The sequence below is a fragment of the Macaca fascicularis genome, chromosome 13, assembly GCF_037993035.2.
Source record: "Macaca fascicularis isolate 582-1 chromosome 13, T2T-MFA8v1.1".
Lineage (NCBI taxonomy): Eukaryota > Metazoa > Chordata > Mammalia > Primates > Cercopithecidae > Macaca > Macaca fascicularis.
Window position 1 is genome coordinate 93,436,445 of NC_088387.1, and position 27,197 is coordinate 93,463,641.

General features: G+C 38.7%; 1 protein-coding gene across 6 annotated transcripts in view; it reads right to left on the reverse strand.

Annotated features, from left to right (window-relative positions):
• The window catches only part of PPP1CB (protein phosphatase 1 catalytic subunit beta), a 51,914-nt gene that overhangs the window by 17,784 nt on the left and 6,933 nt on the right, over window positions 1-27,197 (reverse strand). For all 6 annotated transcript variants that reach the window (XM_015433838.4, XM_065527247.2, XM_005576233.5 and 3 more), the window contains 4 exons: window positions 8,746-8,877; window positions 6,679-6,909; window positions 3,919-4,023; window positions 1,603-1,674 (listed from right to left, as the gene is read on the reverse strand). In XM_015433838.4, coding sequence (XP_015289324.1) covers window positions 1,603-1,674; window positions 3,919-4,023; window positions 6,679-6,909; window positions 8,746-8,877 — 540 coding nt within the window. The remainder of the gene's footprint in view (window positions 1-1,602; window positions 1,675-3,918; window positions 4,024-6,678; window positions 6,910-8,745; window positions 8,878-27,197) is intronic.

The following is a 27,197-nucleotide window of genomic DNA, read 5'->3' on the forward strand; positions in this document are numbered from 1 at the left end:
ATCTTCCTGCCTTGGCCTCCCAAAGTGCTGGAATTACAAGCACAAACTAGTGCACAAGGCCTAAAAACAGCATTTTAAATAAAATACTATTTAAATACTAGTTTCTATTACATCAAGTCAAATGTATTCTATAATGACAATAAAAAACTGTGATAAAATGCATACTTTTAAAAATAATCAACACAAGTCGTGTTATGTAAAAAAGCTCAACGCAGGCCAGAGCAGTGGCTCACGCCTGTAATCCCAGCACTTTGGGAGGCCAAGGCGGATGGATCACGAGGTCGAGAGATCAAGACTATTCTGGCCAACATGGTGAAACCTCGCCTCTACTAAAAATACAAAAAATTAGCCGGGCGCAGTGGTGGGTGCCTATAGTCCCAGCTACTCAGGAGGCTGAGACATAAGAATCACTTGAATCCAGGAGGCGAAGCTTGCAGTGAGCTGAGATTGCGCCATTGCTCCCCAGCCTGGTAACACAGAAAGACTCTGTCTCAAAAAAAAAAAGCTTATAACACAATTTATTACAACATACAGTGTATTACATGGCTACTGACATCAGAGGATCTATACCATTTATAATGGTTGATGTGTAGTGCTGAGTAGCATTTTTTGTGGTGGTTGTTTCATTTTTTTTTTTTTTTTTTTTTTTGAGATAGTTTCACTCTGTCACCCAGGCTGGAGTGTAGTGGTGTGATCTCGGCTCACTGCAACCTCTTGTCTCCCGGGTTCAAGTGATTCTCATGCCTCAGCCTCTTGAGTAGCTAGGATTACAGGTACGCACCACCATGCCCAGCTAATTTTTGTTATTTTTAGTAGATATGGGGTTTCGTCTTGTCTGGTCAGGCTGGTGTTAAACTCCTGACCTGAAGTGATCCTGACCACCTCAGCCTTCCAAAGTGCTGGGATTACAGGCGTGAGCGCCACTGCTCCCAGTCTTCCCACAGATTTCCAATGTAATTTTCACAAAACTGACCACAGGTCTCTAGAGCCTTAAGAGCTCTAAAAATTTAAGCCAGGTACAGCCCATGCCTGGAGTCCTAGCTACTCAGAAGCTGAGGCAGGAGGATTGCTTGAGCCTAGGAATTCGAGTCCAGCCTGGGCAACAAAAAGAAATCCCTCCCACATCCCCTTGAAAAAAAGCTCTAAAAATTTGAAATAGAGGATGCAGAAAATAACAAAAAACTACTAGACAATTCAAAAGAAGGTAGTTGTATCCTTGCCTAAGAAGCAAAGAACAGATTATTTTAGTTAAAAAACTTTTGGCTAATTTAACAAGTTTTTGAAAAACAACCAATGCCAGGATGAACGAGGGAATTTAGAAAAATAGATGAGGACTCAATAGCAAAATCTTTTTTTGTGATCAAATAAGGGTGACAGAACCATATTATGACTATAAATAAAAAGGTTCCACATTTTGAGGATCAGTGCAAAGTGAAAAATTTTGTATTACTGCAAATAAAGTAATCTGCAGCTGGCTTACTGACTATAAAAAAAACTCTTTTATTTATTACATAAACCAATCCTACTTCCGCTAAATGTAATCAGGTTCAAATATGACAACACTTTACACGAAATAATTAAACTATAGAGAGCTATACTTACCTGTATCAGGGACATCAGTAGGTCTCATAATTCTCCGAATCTGCTCCATAGATTGCAGGTCTGGTGACAATCCTAAAAATAAAAAGATGAGACATAGTACTGATAGCTAAAAATTTCAATATTTTAATAGTCACTGAATAAAAAGCATACAATCAAAATAGATTCACCATGTGAAATCAAAGATACTGAAAAGTGTCCCATTTAATGTCTTTTTTTTTTGGGACAGAGTCTTACTCCATCACCCAGGCTAGAGTGCAGTAGCGTGATCTCAGCTCACTGCAACCTACACCTTCTGGGTTCAAGCGATTCTCCTGCCTCAGCCTCCCAAGTAGCTGGGACTATAGGCGCACGCCACCACACCCAGCTAATTTTTTGTATTTTTAGTAAAGACGGGGTTTCACCATGTTGGCCAGGCTGGTCTCGATCTCTTGACCTCATGATCCGCCTGCCTCGGCCACCCAAAGTGCTGGGATTACAGGCATGAGCCACCGCGCCTGGCTCCTTTTAACGTCTTAAAGGGCAACATAGTGTTATTAGGAATCCCACTCTGATACAATAAAGCATTATAATTTTTTTTTCCATTTTTCCCTACTAGGGAAAAGAAATTCCTTTGTATTTCAAAAGACTTCCTAAGGAAAAAAAAACCCACCATTCTTTTTTCCAATCATTCCCTGGCCTTCATAGAAACATAATCAACTGCAACCCTTCCTACCACTTTTGCCAGTTCTTACCACTAATCTTAAACATTTCAACTTCTAAGTGAAAGTGCCCCACTTGGTTCCCTAAGACTAAGACCTTCTTCTCACATCCCACTCCAACATGTTCATTATCTTCATGAAGTCACAAACTACTGATCAGAAGGATTAACAGGAAAAGCTCATAAAAATACTTTGCAATCTTTAAAGTGGTATATAAGCTACTATTCCTCTCTGGTAGGCAATCCAAGTATCATCACAAGGAATGAAGCTAAACATTCATATCCATACTGCTACACTTCTATCCTTAGCTAGACTAATGTACACAAACTACAATTCATTACGTGTTTAGTATCTACTGGAAAACATATTTCAATTAATACAGTGAATTATGTTCTGCCAGAGAATAAACCATTTATTACCTCAGACCTAGGCAAGTGCATCTAGCTTTTCAGCGTTTTTCCAGTTTAATTCTTCCCATATACTGATGAAAAACTAATTTTCTTAACACTATTTCCATTAAATTACTTCCCTGTACAAAAACCCAATATGGTTATTAAATCATTCATCAAACTCCTTTGCTCAATATTCAAATCTCCACAATCTGATCCCATCATTTCCCAGCATGTACTTGACCTTCTATCTAGTCAGGCCAGTTCTTACACACTCCCTAAACTAGCAACAAAGAGTGTCTCAAGTCCTTTTAACTTCTCCAAAGTCTATTTATCCTCTAAAACCCATGCCTCCATATACGTATGTGCTCAGTCTTTCCTCCTCCTGACTTCTCATAATTAGTGTCTTAGTAAGTTCTGACATATTAAGTACCTTTTATTATTCAATTATGTTCCATAAATATCTTAGCAACAGGTTTTTAACTCTTCAAGATCGTCAGATCATACATTATCTACATATTTTCATGGCATCTAGCCAGGTGTTAGACATATACATTAATTTTTCAAATAAACTTTCAAAATAAACTTCAAGCTTATTTCATAAGCCACACAGAGTAACTTACCAATCTACCAAAAATTATTTTATTTTATTGTTAACACTAAAGCAAACATACTATATGAAGCTTAGAATTCTTGATATATGTTAATATTAAACTCAATTTTATTTGGATTCTGATGAAAGATTTCAATATGGGCAGAAAGATAATGATCCTCTCATTTTCTTTTTTTTTTTTGTCCTTTTTGTGGAGAACGGGGTCTCGCTATATTACCCAGGCAGGTCTCGAACTCCTGGGCTCAAGCTATCCTCCCGCCTCTGCCTCCCTGAGAGCTGGGATTACAGGCGTGAGCCACCGCGCCCGGCGATCCTCTCATTTTCACTAACAAATAGCAGGGGTGTCTTTCTGTTAAAACTTGAGGCAAAGGAGACTTTCTCAAACAACTCTAGTTATCCTCTTTATATGTGAAACTGTATTTAAAGAAGTATTACATTTTCATTTATAAATAAATTTCTAATTATTAAAAGAGGTTTAGCCATGCTTAAAACGGTTTTAATCACTTGAGTTTTCACACCAGCACTGCTTTGTTTTCCACAGTCTCTTAATTATTATAGGTATTCTCCGAATAATAGAAGAATACAAAAAATCTGTAAGGTAAATTTACTAGTCTACCTCCATGACAACAGAAGATCTTCTCATCCACAATGGCTGCTATAGGCAGACAGTTAAAACAATCAGTGAAGGTCTTCCACAATTTAATATTAAATCTTCGTTTGCCTATAAAAAGAACAGATAGAATGAATTTAAAAATCTAAAACTGTTCTCATCAGTTATCTCAAAGCCACAGGATTATGAATGATTTCAATTTTCTTCTTCATGTTTATCTATAAAGAACTTTTTCTATAATGCATAAATATTATTTACATACTTTTAAAAAGGCAACAACTATAATAAACATTCAATACCTTCAGTAAAGTTACCAAGACTTCAAAGATTGTGCTGGGGGGTAGGGGTGGGATGGGAAGATGTTGGTCAAAGAATACAAAGTATCAGTTGGGTAGTAGGAATAAACAGAAGATCTATTGTATAACATAGTGACTACAGTTAACACTATATTGTATCCTTGTAAAACACTAAATTTTAAGTGTTGTTTTCTCCCAAAATGCTAACTTTTTGAGGTAATGCATATGTTAAATCAGCTAGATTTAACCATTCTGCAATGTATATATACTTTAAGATATCATGCTGTACATTATAAATACATACAATTTCTGACAACTTAAACCTAATCAAATTTAACACTTAAAAAACAAAACCCAAAGACTGTGCTAGGTGTTTTATGAAATACATCAAACAATTTTTGTCTTTTAAGATCACTATAATACAGCAATTTTTAAACAGTCTAATAGGCTCTTGGCTCATTTTTTTCCCTTCAATATGTGGACTAAATACCTAGCCAAACAAGCAAGCAGAAGTGAAAGGGTGCCTCTGGAAACTGTCCATTTTAACACTAATGCATTGAGTAACACAGTATAAACTTACTGCCAAGGAAGGAAAATTTCCAAGTGTTTAACTGGTATTCTCTCTTGTGTGAATTACAACTTGGCATTATAGGAAGTATAAATAGAGGCACAAAGGCTATAATTTTCCTATAGCCTAGCATAAAAAGCTACGACAAAGACAACCTCAAGTGTATGTTCACCTTTTTAGAGTTACTCAATTTTTCTGAATTTGGTAATAAGGTACAACTACTAAGCCAAGGAAGGGATGAAAGACACAAGTACTAACTTCCTGTGCTTTTATGCCGCCACCTGCCCCTTAATGAGTAAGTACATAACTCAAAGCACTGTTTACAAGTTGCTCTCCCATACATTATTTCATTTGATGTCATTTCTACCCCCAAGGACATTCTTGCCCATCTTTTATCCTTTAAAAATATACCTCCATTTCTGATGTAGCTTTAGGAAGAATGTTGTAGTTTGATGTACTCCAACCCATTTCCTCTGTTAGTCTAAGTAATTCAAACCACACACTACACCTCAGAAATAAAATACAATATAAAATCAAACACATAATCATTTCTATTAGAATGTAAGCTCATGGCCGGGCGCAGTGGCTCACGCCTGTAATCCCAGCACTCTGGGAGGCCGAGGTGGGTGGATCACCTGAGGTTGGGAGTTCAAGACCAGCCTGACCAACACAGAGAAACCCCATCTCTACTAAAAATACACAATTAGCCAGGCAAGGTGGTGCGTGCCTGTAATCCCAGCTAACCAGAAGGCTGAGGCAGGAGAATCGCCTGAACCCGGGAGGTGGAGGTTGCAGTGAGCTGAGATCGCGCCATTACACTCTAGCCCAGGTGATAAGAGCGAAACTTCGTCTCAAAAAAAAGAAAAGAAAAAAGAAAGGCTATTTTCATTAAGCACTGGAAGCCTGATAGAGCCTTTTTTCACTACAAGGACATACAATCCCAGCTAGGCTGATGACCTGCTATTTGGGTGGACAGGTAAGGCCAATCAGTGCTGGATAAACACTTGGGGGGGAAAAAAAAAGAATATAAGCTCCATGAGAACAGAGATAATCTGTATTGCGTCTTGCTTCATGCACTGTGTTCACAATCGTGCCTGGCACATATAACACACCCTCAAACTTCGTCAAATCATTATGTAAATCAAGGAGATATGAGTTTGAATAGGTCTCTAACATAATTAAGGACTGAAAAAAAGCAAAAATAGATTCTAATAGGGAAGACAGCAATAAAAAAAAGAATTCAATTTGAAAATTATAATTGATTCTAATTAACCAAACATATACTTACTCCCGTACTCTAATAAAACCAAAAGACCAAATTTGAATCTAGTAGGGTATTTTAATAATAACACTTGGAAACATACAATACCAAACCGGTGATTTCCTACTAATGAAAAAGAGAGTAAAATAAGGATACCCCAGAGTATTCAGTATCTTTGTCTTCCAAGGTTTATAGACACATATTTAAATTCTAATAATATTAAACTCTGACTTTTAAAGAGTTTCACAGAATTTCTCAATAATTCTGATGACACAGGACTAATAGAGCTTCTGTCATACCACAAGAATGCTGAGAGCTAAAACCTTAATGGACACTAGAAAACCAAGGGCCACCGTCTACGGTGACTTCTGTTTCACCTGAATAGTTTCTAAATAAACTAATTTTAAAAGAGCCTCTTCAGCCAGGTAAGCTGCAGCCAGTCAATCTGAAACATGACCAAGGAGATCTCAAGGAACCAATTTAATTAGTAACATGTTTCCCAGTTTCAGGTTCCTCTTCCTGGCCTATGCCTGATAGATCTTATTTTGAAAAAACTCTGAATCAAAGGAATTCTTTTGAACTGGAAAATTATTAGGCAATATTTCCATAAATTACTTTTCTACGTCTTTATTTTCACTTACACTCATCATAGAATCCATAAATGCGATTGATGCTAGCACACTCATGGTTTCCTCTTAAGAGAAAGAAGTTCTCTGGATATTTGATTTTATAAGCCAATAGCAAACAAATGGTTTCCAAAGACTGCTTTCCTCTGTCCACATAATCTCCTAAGAAAAGATAGTTGGCTTCTGGTGGGAAACCTCCATATTCAAATAATCTCAGTAAATCCGTATATTGTCCATGAATATCTCCTAAAAAGAGAAAAAGTCAGTTTTAGAAAAACTGGTTACTGTTATAAGCAGCTTCTATGAAATGATTCCCAATGTTCACATCCTGTGTAATCCTCCCCTGCCCTTGAGTATGGGCTATATTTAGTGACTTCTAACAAGCAAAAGTGAGATGGGCTGTAACTTCCAAGATTAAGTTACAAAAGACTGTGACTTTCATCTTGCTTGCACTCTCTCACCTTCTTCCATGCTCGCTGATGAAACCAGCTGTCTAATGAAGCATCCCACGTAGCAAAGAACTGAGGGAGGCCTCTGACCAACAGCTCATTTGGAACTGAGGCTCTTAGTCCATCAGCCTATAAGGAACTGAATCCTTTCACAGTTCAACCTTCAGATGACTGCAGCCCGAGATCACGCCTTAATTGGAGCCTTGTGAGAGACCCAGAGCCAGAGGACCCACTAAGCTGTTCCTGAATTCCTGACCCACAGAAATTGTGAGATGGTAAATTAATGTTGCTGTAAGCCACAAAGTTTTGGAATGATTTATTATACAACAATAGATAACTAAAACAATCTTATTATCTGGTAGTTTAACTTACGTCACTTTTTAACGCCAAATATGGAGACAAATAGTAAAACTTTAGAAATACGTAGTACAAATAACTTCTATTACCTTCAAGTTATTTCTATATTACATTTTAAAGAAACCTTCAAAGAATACTTTAATACTTAATTCTAATTTTAAGATCACCTCTATGACTACATTTGCTTCATTTAAGTTTATACAGGGGACTGATTACTTTCCCCAAATTCTGAACTACTACCTCTTACTTAAAGGTATGATATTCTAAGTTCATTGATCCATTCAACAAACATTTACTGGCCAGCTGCATGGCTCATGCCTATAATTCCAGCACTCTGGGAGGTCGAGGTGGGTGGATCACCTGAGGTCAGGAGTTCGAGACCAGCCTGGCCAACATGAAGAAACCCTGTCTCTACTAAAAATACAAAAAATCAGCTGGGCATGGTGGCACACGCCTGTAATCCCAGCTACTCAGGAGGCTGAGACAGAAGAATCACCTGAATCCGGGAGCTGGAGGTTGCAATGAGCCGAGATCATGCCATTGCACTCCAGCCTGGGCAACAAAAGTGAAACTCTGTCTCAAAGAAAAACCAACCAACCAACCAATCAACCAACCAAAAAACAAACATTTGCTTAGCTAGTATTTCTTATTTGCTGGGCACTGTAAAAAAGCCACTGTAAAACTTAAAAGAATACAAGTTATAAAGTAGCATAATCTTCAAAACAAATTTAAATAACATAAAAGTTAGAAGACACAGATGTTGCCATACTGACCCTCTAAATTATACACCTATTTTTCTCTAACCAGTGTAGTAAAATGCCCTTTTCTTGACATCCTTGACAACATTAAACATCAATCTTTGGTTTTCTTTTGTAATCTGACTAGAGTTGGAGACTTGTTTTAAATTGCACATCACTGATTACTAAAGAGGCTGAGGTCCTTATGCTTACTGGCCATTTGAATTTCTTCTAACATCTTCCACTTCCTATGTTACTTTTATATACTACTGTCTTTCTCTTATTTATTTCTAAGAACTCTTTATATATTATAAATAGAACTCCTTTTATCTCTTGTATATATAGCAAGTACTTTCATCTTGTCTGTAACTTGTCATTTTTATAAGTTTCAATTTTTATACACTTTTATTTAGTAAAGCCTACTGATCGGTTTTATACAAAATTTTCAGAAAATGTTTTCTCTAGATCATCCTCAATGTAAACATGGGAGGAAAAACATGATTCGAAAGAGTTGTTTCCAACTTTACCCATTTACATACCACAAATTTTCAGTGGTGCTTCCAATTCCAAAAGAATAGGCTGGCTGAGAAAGATCTCCCGAGACTTGATACATAAGCCCCGAACTTCTGCTTCAGTCATCTGCACAATCTTTCCTGGACGACATCCTCGTACTGACAAACAATAAATAAAACAGTCAGTTTTCTAAAATTTACTCATATAATAATCTTTTACAAAGAGTCATGCCCATATTTTAAAAATCAGAAAACTCACACAGGCAGCAAACGACCCTATTTGGCCCCATGGTTTAAAATAATGTTATTCTATGATCTTTGACTTCTATTTTCAATGTTACTGGCTCCTGATGATGCTCCTTAAGTCTGCTGTTGATGAAATGCAGTCCTGTTTTTTGCTGTACTGTGGCCATCCTGGGGCCTAGTAGCCAAAGAGACCTAAAAGATTTCAAGGCCGAGCGCAGTAGCTCACACCTGTAATCCTAGCACCTTGGGAGGCTGAGGCGGGCAGATCACCTGAGGTTGGGAGTTCAAGACCAGCCTGATCAACATGGAGAAACCCCATCTCTCCAAAATACAAAATTAGCCAGGTGTGATGGTGCATGCCTGTAATCCCAGCTAATCGGGAGGCTGAGTCAGGAGAATCGCTTGAACCTGGAAGGCGAGGTTGCAATCAGCTGAGATTGCCCCATTGCACTTCAGCCTGGGCAAGAAGAGCGAGACTCCGTCTCAAAAAAAAAAAAAAAAAAAAAAGGTTTCGGAGCCCGCACCCTTTAAAGTGTGGCCTGTTTTCTTATCCTGCATCTAGTAGGATGTCAGAATAGCATCATTAAGAACAACGTGCTATGAAGAAAAGGAGATTAAATTGTAATTTTTAGTAGGTGATTTAGCTTCACACTTTCTTGGAATGTTACCAGCAGTCCCCAAAATTTTAGCTACTGCTATCTCCACTTTCTGATCAAAACAAATACAAAAAAGATATCAGCTATGTATTAAAATTTAACATATTGTTAATATTCCCAATAGAGCATTATATTAAAACCTCTAAAGGCTATTTAGATGGACTGAGGCATTTTTGCATTACTGAACCATAAGATAATATGGTTTCCAGTAACTTGTGGGATGAAAGGGAGTGGAATGGTGCATGGAGAAAGAGAGGAGTTCCTTACTTGCTCCACTGAACTCAACTTGTAATCATTTTCTCTCATCACCATCTCCCCTGACTCCCTTTAACCTTAAATTTACTGCTGAGCTCTCATTTAATCTTAAGTGAAAGGGCATTTAAGAAAAGAAAATAGGCTGGGAGCAATAGCTTGCACCTGTAATCCCAGCACTTTGGGGGGTCAAAGCGGGAGGACTGCTTGAAGCCAGGAGTTCGAAACCAGCCTGGGCAGCAAAGCAAGGCCCTGTGTCAACAAAAGACTTTTTTAAAAAACAGAATTAGCCTAGCATAGTAGCAGAGTTGCTTGAGGCCAGGAGGTTGAGGCTGCAGTGAGCTATGATGGCACTAGGGCATTTCAGTTTTGGTGACAGAGCAAGACCCTGTCTCTGCAAAATAAAAATAAAGGCTGGGCATGGTGGCTCACGCCTGTAATTCCAACACACTGGGAGGCCAAGGTGGGCAGATCACTTGAGCTCAGGAGTGAAAGGTCGCCCTGGGCAACATGATGAAACCCCATCTCTACCAAAATACAAAAAAATTAACTGGGCATGATGGTGCATGCTTGTGGTCCCAGCTACTCAGAGGCTGAGGTGGTTCACTTGACCCCAGGAGGCGGAGGCTGCAGAGAGCTGAGATTGTGCCACTGCACTTCAGCCTGGGTGAGTGAGACCCCATTTCAAAAGTAAAGTAAAATAAAATAAAAGTCCATATATTTCCTGCTAAAAATTGCTGATTCCTTTGTCAGGTCAATAAGAGGCTTTAAAAAAAAAAAAAAAGGCCTCCACATGCAAAAGTTATATATTCCATTAATATGTTAATATAAAAGCAAAAAGGAGGCAATAAAGAGGAGACACAGATAACATTCAAATGTGCTTTAGCAAATATGCTAGTTTATAAGACCATCCCTGAAATTCAAAACAATGATCCAGCAGAACTGCTTTTATTATGAGAACTGACGTCGTTTCTTTAGTGCTCATTCTCAAATATCAATTACCTACTTCTGATGCACATTTGGGGTTTTCTAACACCAAAAAGACATCTCAGCTTTAGTTTTAAATGTGGAAGATTTTAGTTTAAGAAAAAAAAAAAAATGTGGCCGGGCGCGGTGGCTCACACCTGTAATCCCAGCACTTTGGGAGGCCGAGGTGCGTGGATCACCTGAGGTCAGGAGTTTGAGACCAGCCTGGCCAACATGGTGAAGCCTTGTCTTTACTAAAAATACAAGAATTAGCCGGGAGTGGTGGTGGGTGACTGTAATCTCAGCTACTTGGGAGGCTGAGGCAGGAGAATTGCTTGAACCCAGGGGGTGGAGGTTGCAGGGAGCTGAGATCGTGCCATTGCACTCCAGTCTGGGAGACAAGAGCAAAACTCTGTCTCAAAAAAAAAAAAAAAAAAAAAAAGTATTTGCCTTGGAAGAATTAAAGGTCTCAGACTGCTTTCAGACAACAAACACACAGCTAAAAGTACTTACAAACTGTATTAACTCATTCAACAAATGCTTGAGAGCCTACTACGTATCAGTTGTTCATAGAGATAATAGCAATGAACAAGAAAAACAGTAAATTATCAAAACTTAGTTGTAACTTGACTACTAAGTCAAAAGACTAATGTGAGTCACTTCAGTATGTCAATTTAAAACATTCAAATGACAGTGGTGAATATTTTACCTAGTATTTATTTTACTCCCTCTGTATAATTTTGACTTCTCAAGTAACTGTGTAACTAACATTTTTACAGAGCTATAAAGTGCTTCAACTCGTAAGTCATGCAAATCCACAGAAACTAAAAATTTACCAAAACAAAAAACAAAAACACACTGCACAGAAATTTTGACTGTAGGATGCACATTTCTCCCTTAATTAATATTTCTGAAGTTGTGAGACTCTTGCAATTAAAAGCTTCTTACAATTATAATTGGCAGTCCCCCCCCAACTTAGTGGCACATAAAAGTGTATTTAATAATCAGTCACATCTGAAGAATTGATGAATGCAGTTAGAGAAGCTAAACGTTTTCCCAATGTTTAAAACTCTGATGAGTTTTAGAAATTAGAAATAAATTAGCCAAAGGTTGGACAGAATAAGGCAGATGTCTCAGGGCAATCCCAGCTGTCTTCCAATTCAAAAGTCCTGCTCCTTTATGTACTCTCAAGAGTTCTGAAAAAAGGAAGAAATCATCCAGGCAACCTGTTACATAGGGCAACTAGACTGCTATCGCAGCATCCATGAGGGATTCCAGTGTTTGGATATCTGAACTTTGCTGGATTTTAAGACACTATAAACCGGCATACTTCATTAGGTACAAAGCACCTTCACATCAATCATTTCATTCAATCCTTTTCACACTCCAGGATCTGAAAAGGGAAGCGATTATCTCCACTGCACAATGACAGAGATTAAATAACTCGCATAAGATCACAGTGCCCAGGTTTTATAAGACTGATGGGAGTGAGAAGCAGCAGAGAAGGATTCAGAATCAGTCTTCTAACTCAAAGGCCAGTACTTTTTCCACTTCACCACGTAACATTTTTGGATCAAAAATTTCCTAGAAATTTTCAGCATGTTGTAATTTCAGACCAGATAAAATCCCATTATAGCAAATATCTACCATACTTATTACTGTTTAGAAAATATTTTAACATTTTACATACATATAGTATACTAACTTTACGGGTGTAACTCAATGAATTTTAAACTATCTATATACCTGAGTAACCACCATCCAGATCAAGATACAGAATGATTCCTGCAACCCTGAAGATTCCCTTGTGCCCTAACCATGACAGTAATGCCTAAGGTTACTATCCTTACTGGCTACCAGTATATATTGATTTGATATATTTATGAATTAGACTTTTAGACAAAAAGAAACATGAGAATGCTCTTTTGCTCATTATTGCATCTGTGACACACACCCATATAATTGTGTTTAACAGTCACTTGAAATACAAGCTGAGAATCCCTAATCTGAAATCCAAAATGCTCCAAAACCCAAAACTTTTTTAGTGCTAATATGATGCTCAAACAAAATGCTCACTGGAGCATTTCAGATTTCAGATTATCCAATTAGGGATGCTTAACTGGTAAGTATAATGCAAATATTCAAAAATCTGAAAAAATCCAAAATCCAAACACTTGGGGTCCCAAGCATTTTGGATAAAAAATATTCAATCTGTATTCCATTGTATGAATATATGACAGTATCTTTACTACTCTATTTGGATTATTTCAAGTTTGGGGCTATTACAAATGCTATGAATAGCCATGGACATATTTATCTTAGGCATGTATATAACAAAGCAGTAGAACTTCTCAGGTCACAGAGAAGGCTTATTTTATTAAGTAGCAGACACCATCAGTTTCCCAAAGTGGCTATACCAATTCATAATCCTCCTAACACCATTGCTCCACATCTTTACCGATACTGCAAATTATCAGTATTTTAAATTTTAGTCATTTTGTTGGGTGTATGGTGGTATTTGTTGGATTTAATTTGATATCCCCAAGGACGAAAGTTGTTGAGTACCCTTTTTCTTTTTCCTTTTTGAGATGGAGTCTCACTCTGTCACCCAGGCTGGAGTGTAGTGGCATGATCATGGCTCACTGCAACCTCCACCTCCCCGGTTCAAGGATTCTCCTGCCTCCTGAGCAGCTGGAATTACAGGTGCACACCACCACGCCCAGCTAATTTTTGTAGAGACAGGGTTTCACTATGTTGCTCAGGCTCATCTCGAACTCCTGACCTCAAATAATCTGCCCACCTCGGCCTCCCAAAGTGCTGGGATTACAGGCGTGAGCCACCGCGCCTGGCCATTGAGTATCTTGTTCATGTGCTTAATAGACCATTTAGGTTATCCTTTTCTTTTTTTTCTTTTTTTTTTTGACAAGTCCATTTTAAGTCTTTTGTTCATTCTTTAAAACTGGACTTTTTCCATCTCTTAACGCTATCTTTTGATGAACAGAAGTTCTTTAATGAATTTAAATCTTACAACATCTTAATTTACTCAATCTTTTTTTGGTTAAGGCTTTTTGCATCTTATTCAATAAATGTTTGCCTTCCCTAAAGATATTTCCTTATGTTTCCTTCCAGATATTTTATTGTTATAGCCCACTTCATTCTATAACCCATCTCAAATTAATTTTGTGCATGGTTTGATGTAAAGGTCAAGGTTTTTATCCAAGCAGCTATCCAGTTGATTCAGCACCATTTATCATAAAGATCATCCTTTTCCCCAGTGAACTGCAATGGCAGCTTTGTAGAAAAATCAGGTGACCATACAGGAACAGGTCTGTTTCTAGCCACTTATATAGCTCATTACCCCATTTGTCTATTTTTTCATCAATACCACAATGTCTTAATTACTATAGCTTTTTACAAAGTCTCGGTATCTAGTAATATAAACATCCCAATTTTGTTATTTAGATTTTCCTTTTGAACTTTCAAATACGTTTTAAAATTGGCTTGTGTCTATCCCCTCCACCCCCAAACTTGTGAGGTTTTAAATTGGGAATAAGGCTGGGTGAGGTGGCTCATGCCTGTAATCCCAGCACTTTGGGAGGCCGAGGTGGGTGATTCACCTGAGGTCAGGAAGAGACCAGCCCGGCCAACATGGTGAAACCCCCCTCTACTAAAAATACAAAAATTGGTCAGGCGTGATGGCGGGCGCCTGTAATCCCGGCTACTCAGGAGGCTGAGGCAGGAGAATCGCTTGAACCCACAAGGCGGAGGTTGCAGCAAGCCCAGATCACACCATTGCACGGCAGCCTGGGCAACAAGAGTGAAACTCCGTCTCAAGAAAAAAAAGAAAAGGAATAAATAGGTTAAATCTAGAGAGAATTGACATGTTCACAATTTCAAGTCTTCCAATCCACGAATATGGTATCTCTCCATTTATTTATTTCTCTCAGCAATGTTGTACACTCTAGTATGGCAGTTTTTCAGTTTTTCATTAAACTGATTTTGGCTGACATCTGTGATGTCATTTCTTTCAAATGTACTGAGGTCTGCTTTATGGTATAGTATATGGTATATTTCAGTAAATGTTTCATACATATTTGAAAAGCATATATATCCTGCAATTATTGAGTGAAGTGTTCGATGTCTGCCAAGTAGGTCAGGGTGGCTGTGTTGTTGAAACCTTTATCCTTGCTGATTTTTTCCTGTTTGCTCTACTAGTTACTGAAAGAGGGGCACTGATCTACTACAGTTGTGGTTTTATTTTAACTTTTTATAACAGTTGTCAACCTTTCCTTTTAGTTTTAGACCTATATTATTACATACATAAAAATTTAAGATATTTTTCCATTAAATTTATCCTTTTAGCATTATACAATGCCCTTCTTTGCCTCTAGTGTTACTTCCGGTTTTAGCTTTTTCCAACATAAATATAGCCAACTCAGATTTCATTTGATTAATGTGTGCATGATATTCCCTCCCCCTGCCCCCCCTTTTTTTTACTTCCTCATTTGTGTCCTTAGATTTAAAATATATCCCTTGTAAACAGTATCTATAATAGTTAGGTCTTCTGATCTTTGCATTAATTTCAATGTTTGCTCCTTTTTTTTTTTGAAATGGAGTCTCACTCTGTCACCAAGGCTGGAGTGCAGTGGTATGATCTCGGCTCACTGAAACCTTTGCCTCCCAGATTTCAAGCAATTCTCCTGCCTCAAGCAATTCTCCTGCCTCAGCCTCCCAAGTAGCTGGGATTACAAGTGCCCACGCCCAGCCAATTTTTGTATTTTTAGTAGAGACGGGGTTTCACTATGTTGGCCAGGCTGGTCTTGAACTCCTGACTTCAGGCGATCCGCCCGCCTTGGCCTCCCAAAGTGCTGGGACTACAGGTGTGAGCCACTGCACCCGGCCAATGTTTGCTCTTTTCACACTCAATATAATGACCGACGAAGTTGGGTTTAAGTCTACCATTCTGTCATTTGTTCTGTTTGTCCCATCTATTCATTCCTTTCTCCTTTCCTGCATTTCTTTAGAGTAATCAACTATTTTTTTACTATTCCATTTTCTCCTCTACTAGCTTTTCATTAACATTCTTTTTTCATTCAGAGGCTGCTCTAGAGATTACAAATACTTTTGACTGATTACCACCCTCCAATCTTTTGTTCTACAGTTGTATTTGTTTCCACGTTTTAAATCCCACAAGCCACAACTATTATTTTAAACAGAATTTGTACTTACTCACATTCATCCTTACCATTGTCCATTTCTTTCTGTAGTTCTTTGCTTTTATGTTATTTTCTTTCAACATGAAGAACTTGCTTTAATATTCTCTAGTGCCAGCATATCAGCAATATATTTTCTCAGTTTTAGTTTGCCTTTATTTTACTTTACTACTGAAGAATATGCTCACTAGATTTAGAATTCTAGCCCAGCCTGACCAACATGGAGAAACCCTGTCTCTACTAAAAATACAAAATTAGCCAGGCGTAGGGGCACAAGTCTGTAATCCCAGCTACTCAGGAGGCTGGAGGCAGGAGAATTGCTTGAACTCGGGAGGTAGAGAGGTTGCAGTGAGCCAAGATCACGCCATTAGCCTCGGCCACGAGAGCAAAACTCCATCTCAAAATAAAGAATTCTACGTTGTCGTTTTTTTCTTTCACTACTTTAAAGAGAATGCCATTCTATTGTCTTCTGTCTTCCACAGTTTCAGGTGATAGATCAGCCATCATTCGTATTATTGTTCCCTGAAGCTAATGACTTTTTTCTTCTGACAGCATTTAAGATTTTCTTTCTCTTGGATTTTTAGCAGTTGTGTTCACCATGATTTTCTTTCTATTTACCCTGCTCGGAATCACACAGCTTCTTTAATACAGGCTGATACCTCTGTTTTGGAAAATTATTAGTCAATATTCCCATCCCATTGTATGTCTATCTCCTCTCTTTCTAGGATTCCTATTATACCTGATAGACCTTTCCACTGTCTATCAGAAATATATTAGTCTCTCACGCTCTCTTCTCTACTTTGTTTTTTTTCTGTCAGCACTAGATAATTTCTGTTGGTTTTTTGGACAATTCAGTTTCATTAGCTTGTCCAAAATAGCATATCTATTTTGGTGAATGAAATACTGAATTATGGGTACAAAATTGTAGAAATTTTAGATAAGACCTTTCTCCAAAGAAGGTTGTTTCCTTTTAGCAGCAGCATAGCAGTAACTCATTTTCCTGAGGGCTGGTCTGTTTTAGTTTTGCCTTCAATCTTAAGGAGTGGTCATGATGGGGTCACAATGGACAACTCACGGTGTAATAAGGCCTCTCTAACTTGGCAGGATTTGAACTTCCATTTTTGCCTCTCTGGCATTAGATAGATACTGAAATGTCTGTTCAGATCTTTAGCTTCTCAGCTACTGTTTTCTGCTGGGTTTCTTCTCTTGCTTATGTGTACCTCTGAAGTCAGTCAATGACTTTAGAGGGATCTGACTGCAGACTTGAGGTTAGATTCTATGTGGTTCTCTCCTCTCCTGGACTTAAGCTTCAACTGCTTTAGTGGTCCCAAACTTCCACCTTTCTTCCTTAGCCCAGTGAGACTGTCACTTTTTATTTGGGATCATTTTCCCTATGCCACAAACTAGGAAATGCCTCCAGGGAAAGAAGCCAGGATGACTGGTGAGCTCACACTACATGCTTCCCTTGTCAAAGATCAAAACGTCTCAACAATTTTCTGTGTTGGTTGCCTCTTCAACAATGGAATGGCTGCTGAGAAGCACAAAAATGTGATTATGCATACACTAGAAATTCAGGTGATTACATTAAAAAATTTGAGGAATGACTTGTCAAGGACTAGACACCATGGCTCCTAACTCCAATTTATTTCACCTGACTTAATCAGTCACACAACTTTGGTGGGAGCACCAAGGTTTCCTGACTTCCAGTAAGGTAATCTTTCTACAATCATGTTCACGTTAGGAAAGGCAGAAAAACAACACCAGTGTTCAGCAAACTAAGGCCAAGGGGTCAAATCTAGCACAATACCAGTGTTTGCATGGCTTGGGGCCTACGAATATTTTTTTACATTTTTTAAATGATTGCAAAAAGCAAAACAAAAGAATCCTTTGTGACATATAAAAATTATATGAAACTCAAATTTTAGTGGCCATAAAGTTTTACTGGAGCATAGTCATTTATTTATCACTCGACACATTCATGCTATAATGGCAGAGCTGAGCAGCTGTGATAGACCACACATGGTACTCTCATCACTTCACACTGCTTTTTGGTACGTCACAAATTATAGAGATGAGGTTACAACCTGGCAGTGTCATAGGTGTCACGATTATTGCTGCACAGCAACATTTTACTTACTTTTACTACCAGTGCATACTCATCAAGTCAAAGCAAGAAAAGTGGACTTTGAATGTTGTGTTTTGTAAGACACAATAAAGTGTTGATTATTTTATTATTTAATTGGGTGCTAAGGCATTGCAGTCATTATGTAGCTGTGCTAAAAAAAACACAACATATACTGATGTTATCAGATGGAGCACTCACCACAGCATTCCCAATTCATAGTAAAGCAATGGTGAGGGAGGTTTTTAAAAAATTAAAACGAAATCTCATCACAGCAGGATTTCTTCACAAAAATGAAAATGAGTCCGCAACTCAAGTTTCCAAGTGGCCCATTTGTTAGCCAAGTTAAGTCATTCATCAATGGTGGGTTAATTAAATTGTGTCCGATTGGAAAAGCTGAAGAATTACGTATGTCTTGAGACAATAAACTTTTAAAGGCCATCAGCCTTTCTGTAAATAGGGTGTAAAAAAGAGTTGAAGACATTGTGAGCAAAATTAGTAAACAATTAAAAAACAAGACAAATGGTTCTGAGTGGTGTTCCCTGCCTCTTGATGACAGGTGTTAGCAATACTTGTTATTTGGGGAGCCAATCCTGATTTGAAGTGACTGAAAAGTTACCCTCTATAAATAATCTATGTGGAACCAACTACAGGCAAGAATATTCTCAAAGCAGCTGAGAAAAACTATTTTAGTACAACCTGAAGTGGAATCTGCTAAAATATGTCACAACTGATGATGGTAAAGTAGAAAAATACTTAGTTGGACTATTTTACAAAATCTCAGAAAATGTAGGATGTTTGAAGTCTGATGCAGTTTTTTTGTGGAAAAATATCTTAATCAGGTATTACTGAACCAGAAGCATCAAGGATCAACTTCATTTGTTCTCATGAACTTAACCACTGTCAGTTTCATGAGTATTTGCAAGTAATAAAAGCTGTATATCCTCATTTGGCCAACCATACAGGATTTTGATGGCTTAGCAGTGACAGCTTTATTGCAATTTATTTGCATTCAGGGCTGATACTGAATTTTTTCTAAACAAGAAGAACCACCCTCAATCACTATTACCAAACACAGAAGAGTTTTAGAAATTAGATTTTGCAGCAAATCTAGTAATTTCTCACCCTTTTAATTTCAGGTAGCCTCCATTCTACAAAATAGAATGAAAGCTCCCCTGAATGTTTTAAAATAAATTCAGCCTAAAATTATAATGCAAAAAAAATATATATGAGAAAGTTTTATTGTGGTAAGTCATTCTGACAACTAATACTGTCTGAATTAAAGAAGTTGTTTAATTTTTTACTTTTTGAGATGGGGTCTTGCTCTACTGCCCAGGCCAGAGTGCAGTGGTGTAATCAGGCTCACTGCAGCCTACTGGCTCAAGACATTCTCCTGCCTCAGCCTCCCAAGTAGTTGGGACTATAGGCACATGCCACCACACCTGGCTAATTTAATTTGCTGTAAAGACAAGTCTCACTATGTTGCCCAGGCAGGTCTCAAACTCCTGAGCTCAAGTGATCGTCCTGCCTCAGCCTCCCAAAGTGCTGGGATTAAAGGTGCGAGCCACCACACCCGGTCAGCAAACTGCTTTATATATATAACCCGTGCTGTCAAGTTAAAACAAGTCAGATCTTCATTCCCACACAATTTTGCAGCAGACACATTTTTCAAACTCAAACTAGCATTCTTCAAACCTTGACTCAAGTGCAAAAAAATTTCCATATATCAAAATCCATTTAACTGTGCAGCTGAGGAGCTTCCACCTAACCCTCTATTGGAAGTGATTAATCTGCAATGTAATGACATGCTAAAAGGCAAATATCAGGAGAATTCCATAAATGCTTTCCAAGTGATGAATATGCAGTTTGTTCCTATCTGTGTAAAAAGACATCTTCTAACATGAAATAAATAGAATCTCACTACAGATCAGCATCAAGAGATGACCACTTGCAATCAATTTTGATGACAGAGAACATTAACTTTGAATCTTAATTAAGCAAAATGTTTATCCTCTCCCAAAAGAATTCTGTCCTTTACTCAACCGTTATATTTCACATTTTGTATCAGTGTAAAAATTTTTCCATTGCAGGTTTGTCTTTCCAATGCACATATCCAAGGGATGTGATATATACGTGTCTGTGTGTTGTGTGTATACTAAATTTTTCACTAACCTTCTGCTACTTTCCCCAGCAAGTTCTTACTTACCTAAAACAGAAAGGATGGCAAGAAAAAAGCACTAATTCCAACACCTATGCATGGTGTCTCATAAAATTTTTTTTTTTTTTGAGACAGAGTCTCACGCTGTCGCCCAGGCTGGAGTATAATGGCATGATCTTGGCTCACTGAAACCTCCACCTCCTGGTTTCAGGTGAATCTCCTACCTCGACCTACTGGGTAGGTGGGATTACAGGTGTGTGCCAACATGCCCAGATAATTTTTTGTATTTTTAGTAGAGACGGGGTTTTGTCTTGTGCCCAGGCTGGTCTCGAACTCCTGACCTCAAGTGATCTGCCCACCTTGGCCTCAAAAAATCTTAGTAATCTTCACTGACCACTGGCATTCTAACTCTCACTCAACCCCCACCCCTAAGATTACCTACTAATTAATGGCAGTTAAATCTAGACATCCTAATTTTTTCCTAGCATTTTCGCCATATTTAGCACAAAAGCTTGCTTTTAAGTAACAAAAAGGCAGAAAAATAAAAATTCTACCATTGGCTAAAATGTGGAGTCTTGTTTTTTTTTTTTTTTTTTTTTTTTTTGAGATGGAGTCTCGCTCTGTTGCCCAGGCTGGAGTGCAGTGGCGCAATCTTGGCTCACTGCAAGCTCTGCCTCCCGGGTTCACACCATTCTCCTTCCTCAGCCTCCCAAGTAGCTGGGACTATAGGTGCATGCTACCATGCCTGGCTAATTTTTTTGTATTTTAAGTAGAGACGGGGTTTCACTGTGTTAGCCAGGATGGTCTCAATCTCCTGACCTCCTGATCTGTCTGCCTCGGCCTCCCAAAGTGCTGGGATTACAGGCATGAGCCACCGCACCCGGCCCCCTTTGTTTTTTCATTCTTTCTCTCTCGCTTTCCTTCTCCATCTCCCACTCTGTCTTCCTTTCCTCCTCGTCTTTCTCTATGCACACAACACACACATGGTTTTAAGTGAAAAAAAATTAGGCAGCTGCCATACTTCCCTCTCATTTTAGGCCTGCCTGTTAAGAATAATTAATGTGGGCCTGGCGCGGTGGCTCACACCTGTAATCCCAGCATTTCGGCAGGCTGACGTGGGCGGATCATGAGGTCAGGAGTTCAAGACCAGCCTGACCAACATGGTGAAACCCCTTCTCTACTAAAAATACAAAAATAAGCCAGGTGTGGTGGCGGGCACCTGTAATCCCAGCTACTCGGAAGGCTGAGGCAGAAGAATCACTTGAACCTGGGAGGCAAAGGTTGCAGTGAGCTGAGATGGTGCCACTGCACTCCAGCCTGGGTGACAGTGAGACTCCGCCTCAAAACAAAAGAATAACTAACGTGGATTCAGAGCCCAAAATGGCCTTTAGCAGCTCTGTATAATACCACAAATTGTCTGTAACATTGTGTATATATAAAAATATTTTTCTGAGAAGGCCCATGGCTTTCATGAATTCACAAAGCATAAGTTAAAAATCAGTTCAGGTACACTGGTAAACAAATACCAAATATAACGAGAAAAGGGTGAAGAAGAAAAGTGACAGATATAGGTGAGGGCTAGACATTTCAGGAATAAAGGACTTTTTTTTTTTTTTAACTGCACTGACATCTGCTTTGATAGTACAAAAGCAAGGATGGGTAAAACTGTTAGTGTCTCAATACACACCAAGTCAGTGGCACCAAACCCCACTGGTAGTCACTGTGTTGTTCATTGCAACACACAAAAGTGAAACACGAAAAAGGCAGCTTCATGTATGCCCTTCGGTAAAGCAGTAAAAATGATCAACTTGATTAAACTTCGATCTTTGAATACACCTATTTAACAATCTACATGATAAAAGGGAAATGCCCACAAAGCACTCCCACTGCATCCCAAAGTACAATGGTTGTCGCAAAGGAAAGCACTCCTGTGACTGTTTTAGTTCCAAGCTGACCTAGACACTTTTTTTCACTAAACACTTTTACTGGAAAGTATAACTGACAAACTATGGTTATTCAGACTTAGATATTCAACAGATATGCGTGAAAATGAACAAAGTGACCCTGTCATTTCAAGGAAAACAACTGACAGTACTTGTTGCCAACAGTAAAATTCAAGCTTTCAAGTTACAAACCAAAATTCTAGAAATCAGCACCATGAATCTGACAGCCTCCCCGTAGTTAAGGACTCTTCTGATGAGATCTTGTAACATCAACAAATGTCATTTTTGTATACTGTATTACGTAACAAGCTGTTTCAACATCTGGACATCTGCATAACTCAGCTGAATCAGTATTATCCAAATGAACAATGCATATTATAAAGTCATGTGTAAGATCCATTTAAAGTACAAGAAAGATCAATGGATTTTAATGTAAGAGAACAAAAAAAATTCATGGATATAATTTCAGATTCCACATCTCTTTTAAAATTAACCTTTAAAAAACCACCACTTGCTGATTGTTGGTAAAAACATCAGAGAATACCCACAATCATCTAAAAGAGCTATTAAACTACTACTCCTTTTTCTAACTACGTATCTGTAGGAATACAGATTTTCTTCATATTCAACTAAAACAAGGTATCAAAAGACTGAAACAAAACAGAGATGTGAATTCAGCTGTCTTCTGTTTAAAAGACTACATTAGATTTGTGTAAAATGATGGCACTCTTCTCACATTTTTGCTTTAGAAAAGTTATCTTCATAAAAAACATTTATGCTAAAATGTAATAAGTTGCTACTTAAAGAACAGATATTTATTTATTTAGAGACAGAGTCTCGCTCTGTCGCCCAGGCTGGAGTGCAGTGGCGCCATCTCAGCTCACTGCCACCTCTGCCCCCTGGGTTCAAGCACTTCTTGTGCCTCAGTCTCCCAAGCAGCTGGGATTACAGGCATGTGACACCATGCCCAACTAACTTTTTTATATTTTTAGAAGAGATGGGATTTCACCATGTTGCACCAGGCTGGTCTTGAACTCCTGGCCTCAAGCAATTCTACCCGCTTCTGCCTCCCGAAAAGTGCTGGGATTACACGTGTGAGCTACCACACCCAGCCAAGAACAGAAAGTTTTAAATTCTCAGTTTTAACTTTTTTTTTTTTTTTTGAGATGGAGTCTGGCTCTGTCGCCCGGGCTGGAGTGCAGTGGCCGGATCTCAGCTCACTGCAAGCTCCGCCCCCCGGGTTTACGCCACTCTCCTGCCTCAGCCTACCGAGTAGCTGGGACTACAGGCGCCCGCCGCCTCACCCGGCTAGTTTTTTGTATTTTTTAGTAGAGACGGGGTTTCACCGTGTCAGCCAGGATGGTCTCGATCTCCTGACCTCGTGATCCGCCCGTTAAATACCTCACATAAATAAAAGCTCGTTTTCAATTCTTTATACATATGGAGAATTTGAGAGTAAGGGGGTCTCAAGACTCAAAGTTTAAGAAACACTGCCCTATAGTTCTTGGCCAAAAGCAAGCACACAAGAGCACAAAATCACTTTTCACCATTTTAACCTACCTAGAAATACCTGTCCCTCTCAGCACCAACACTGATATGTCAAACCAGATTATAAACACTGAATAACGGGAATAGTAACGAAACTGTTATACATACTTACATACTAGAATGATGGTCATATGCAATAAACAGAAAGTGCAGGAAACAGTATCTGTCACATACTTACAAGAAAGCCTTCTCGAAATTAGTATAGGGAAGTTCCAGGACTCAGTGGCACAAAGAGCTCTCTGTTACATATTTCCTAGCTCAGGTTTGTACTAAGCAATAAGGACGGCTAACATTTTCTGACCTTTAATGTGTCAAGAATTGTTTGAAGGCACTATCATATATGCAGAAGAAACCGGGGCAGGGCTGAAATACACCCAGAATCTGTGTCCTTAATCATTATATAAGATGGCATCCCAATGTCTCAATATTTACTAATATTTCTTGAGTAAACACTTAACTGAGTAAACATCTGATTATCATTCAGGATTCACATAATTCTAGTAGTTGGGGGTCCGAAATTCACAAAAGCGATTCCTGTCATCTAAAATTAGACCTCACTCTTTCTCACTGACAGGTTTGCAAGTTTCTCCCCCTCAGAGGCGCGATGGCTCATGCCAGTAATCCTAGCACTTTGGAAGGCCAAGGTGGGTGAATCATCAGGTCAGGAGTTCAAGACCAGCCTGGCCAACATACTGAAATCCCATCTCTACTAAAAATACAAAAAATGAGCTGGGCCCACTGGTGGCAGGCGCCTGTAATCCCAGCTACTCATGAGGCTGAGGCAGGAGAATCGCTAGAACCCAGGAGGCAGAGGCTGCAGTGAGCCAAGATTGCGCCACTACACTCCAGCCTGGGCGACGGTGTGAGAGTCTGTCTCAGAAAAAAAAAAAAAAAAAAAAAAAAAAAAAGTCTGGTCTTTTTGTCTCGCTAGTTTGGCTCAAGTATCGATAGTAATTCAAATAAAAGGCTCGATGCAAACCACATTGAGGAAACATACAAGTACCTATAAAGATTCCTTCTTAATTTACTATTTAAAGTTTTAAAATAAGTGATTACAACTGCTAGATATGACATTAGTGAAAGTTATGTAATATCCAACATCCCTAACCTTTGATATGAAAACTTAGATTTTGATTTCTCCAAATCTTGAGAATGAGAGGTAGGACTAGGGGAAAGGTTAAAATGGTGTCAGACAAATACAGTTATACGTTTACCAAAGGGATACTTCCTGAGAGATGCAGTTAGGTGATTTTGTTGTTGTGCAAACATCATAGAGCGGACTCACACAAACCTAGATGGTATAGTCTATTGCTCTTAGGCTACAAAGCATGATGCACACTATGTTACTGTACTGAATACTGTAGGCTGCTGTAACACAATGAGTGCTTGTGTATCTAAACACAGAAAAGGCACAATATATATACAGTAATAAAGATAAAAATATTTCTTTCTTCCAGAATTAAGCTTTGCTTACTGTTAACATTTTTTACTTTAGAAACTTAAAAATTTTCTTAAACGTTTTGAATTTTACAGTAACGATTAGCTTAAAACAAAAACATATACAGCTGTACAATATTTTCTTTATATCCTTATCCTATAAGCCTTTTCCTATTTTTAAAAATATTTTTTACTTTTTAAACATTTGTTAAAAACTAAGACATACACACACACATTAGCCTAGGCCTACAGAGTCAGGATCATCAATATTCCACCTCCACATCTTCATTGGAAGGTCTTCAGGGGAAGTAACACACGTGGAGCCATCACCTCCCAGGATAACATCGCTTTTTTTCCTGGAATGCCACCTGAAGGACATGCCTGAGGTGGTTTTAAGTTAACTAGTTTTTAAGAATAAGAATACACTCCAGAGCCCAGGGCCCGGTGTGGTGGCTCCCACCTGTAATCCCAACACTTTGGGAGGCGAAGGTGGGCGGATCACCTGAGGTCAGGAGATCAATACCATCCTGGCTAACACGGTGAAACCCTACCTCTACTAAAAATACAAAAAATTAGCCAGGTGTGGTGGCGCACGCCTATAATCCCAGCTTCTCAGGAGGATGAGGCAGGAGAATCACTTGAACCCGGGAGGCGGAGGTTGTGGTGAGCTGAGATCATGTCATTGCACTCCAGTCTGGGCAACAAGAGCAAAACTCCGTCTCAAAAAAAAAAAAAAGTAAATATATAACATAGCTGTTTATTACCACTATCAAACATTATGTATTCTATATAATTGTGTTATACTTTTTTCTTTTTTTGGAAATGCAGTCTCACTCTTTCACCCAGGCTGGAGAGTAGTGGTGCAATCTTCACTCTTGGCAACCTCCACCTCCCAGATTCAAGCGATTCTCCTGCCTCAGCCTCTGAGTAACTGGGATTACAGGCATATGCATGCCACCAAGCCCAGCTAATTTTTGTATTTTTAGTAGACATGGAGTGTCACCATGTTGGCCAGGCTGGTCTCGAACTCCTGACCTCAAGTGGTTCACCTGCCTTGGCCTCCCAAAGTGCTGGCATTACAGGCATGAGCCACCACGCCTGGCCTGTGTTATACTTTTACACAACTGGCAGTGCAACAGGTTTATACCAGCACTACCACAAACACGAGTAATGCGTTGCACTACGACATTATACCTATGATGTCACTAAGTGACAGGAATTTTTCAGTTCCATTCTAATCTTACAGGACCACTAACTATCTTACATGAAGTCCATTGTTGACCACAACATCATTTGATGGAGCATATGACTATACTCAAAGCAAGAAAGTGTTTTGGTCACCCTGCAACTGACCAGATGGGAACTTCTGTTACTTAGGGATATTCTGATTAACATTCTTAGAACAAAATTCCTTTATGGTGAAATATGCTATGTTAAAACCTCCCAATTATGCAAGTGTGGTTATGCATCAAAAACCAAAGGCTATTCCCTCTAGGATATGCACATATCATTAATATCTCCATTTGTCTTTGCACAGATGCAGGTAACTTTGGCAAGGGAGGGTTCTGAGGCCAGTGATATTCATGAGGGTTATACATACTCTCATAAATCACTGTGCTCTACATGAATAGTTTAGAGGCAGAATAAAGGACAACAGCCCCCGCCCTTTTCCCTCCTGTATGACAAGTACCCATCTAGACCAAAGACTGACTTCCTCTATCAAACCAGGAAAAAAATGGCTACTGGTTATTTACACTTGAATAAGCCTTGAAATGGCTATTTAAAACTGCTAGAAGCAGTGGTTGCTGCCTAAGGGTATAAATTTGTATCCAATCACAAATCCTAGAAGACTCGACTGGGAATCCCTATCCACCACACCACTGCTAAACTTAATGACATTTATGAACTATTTCTTCCCCTTGCCTCCCTATATGCCAC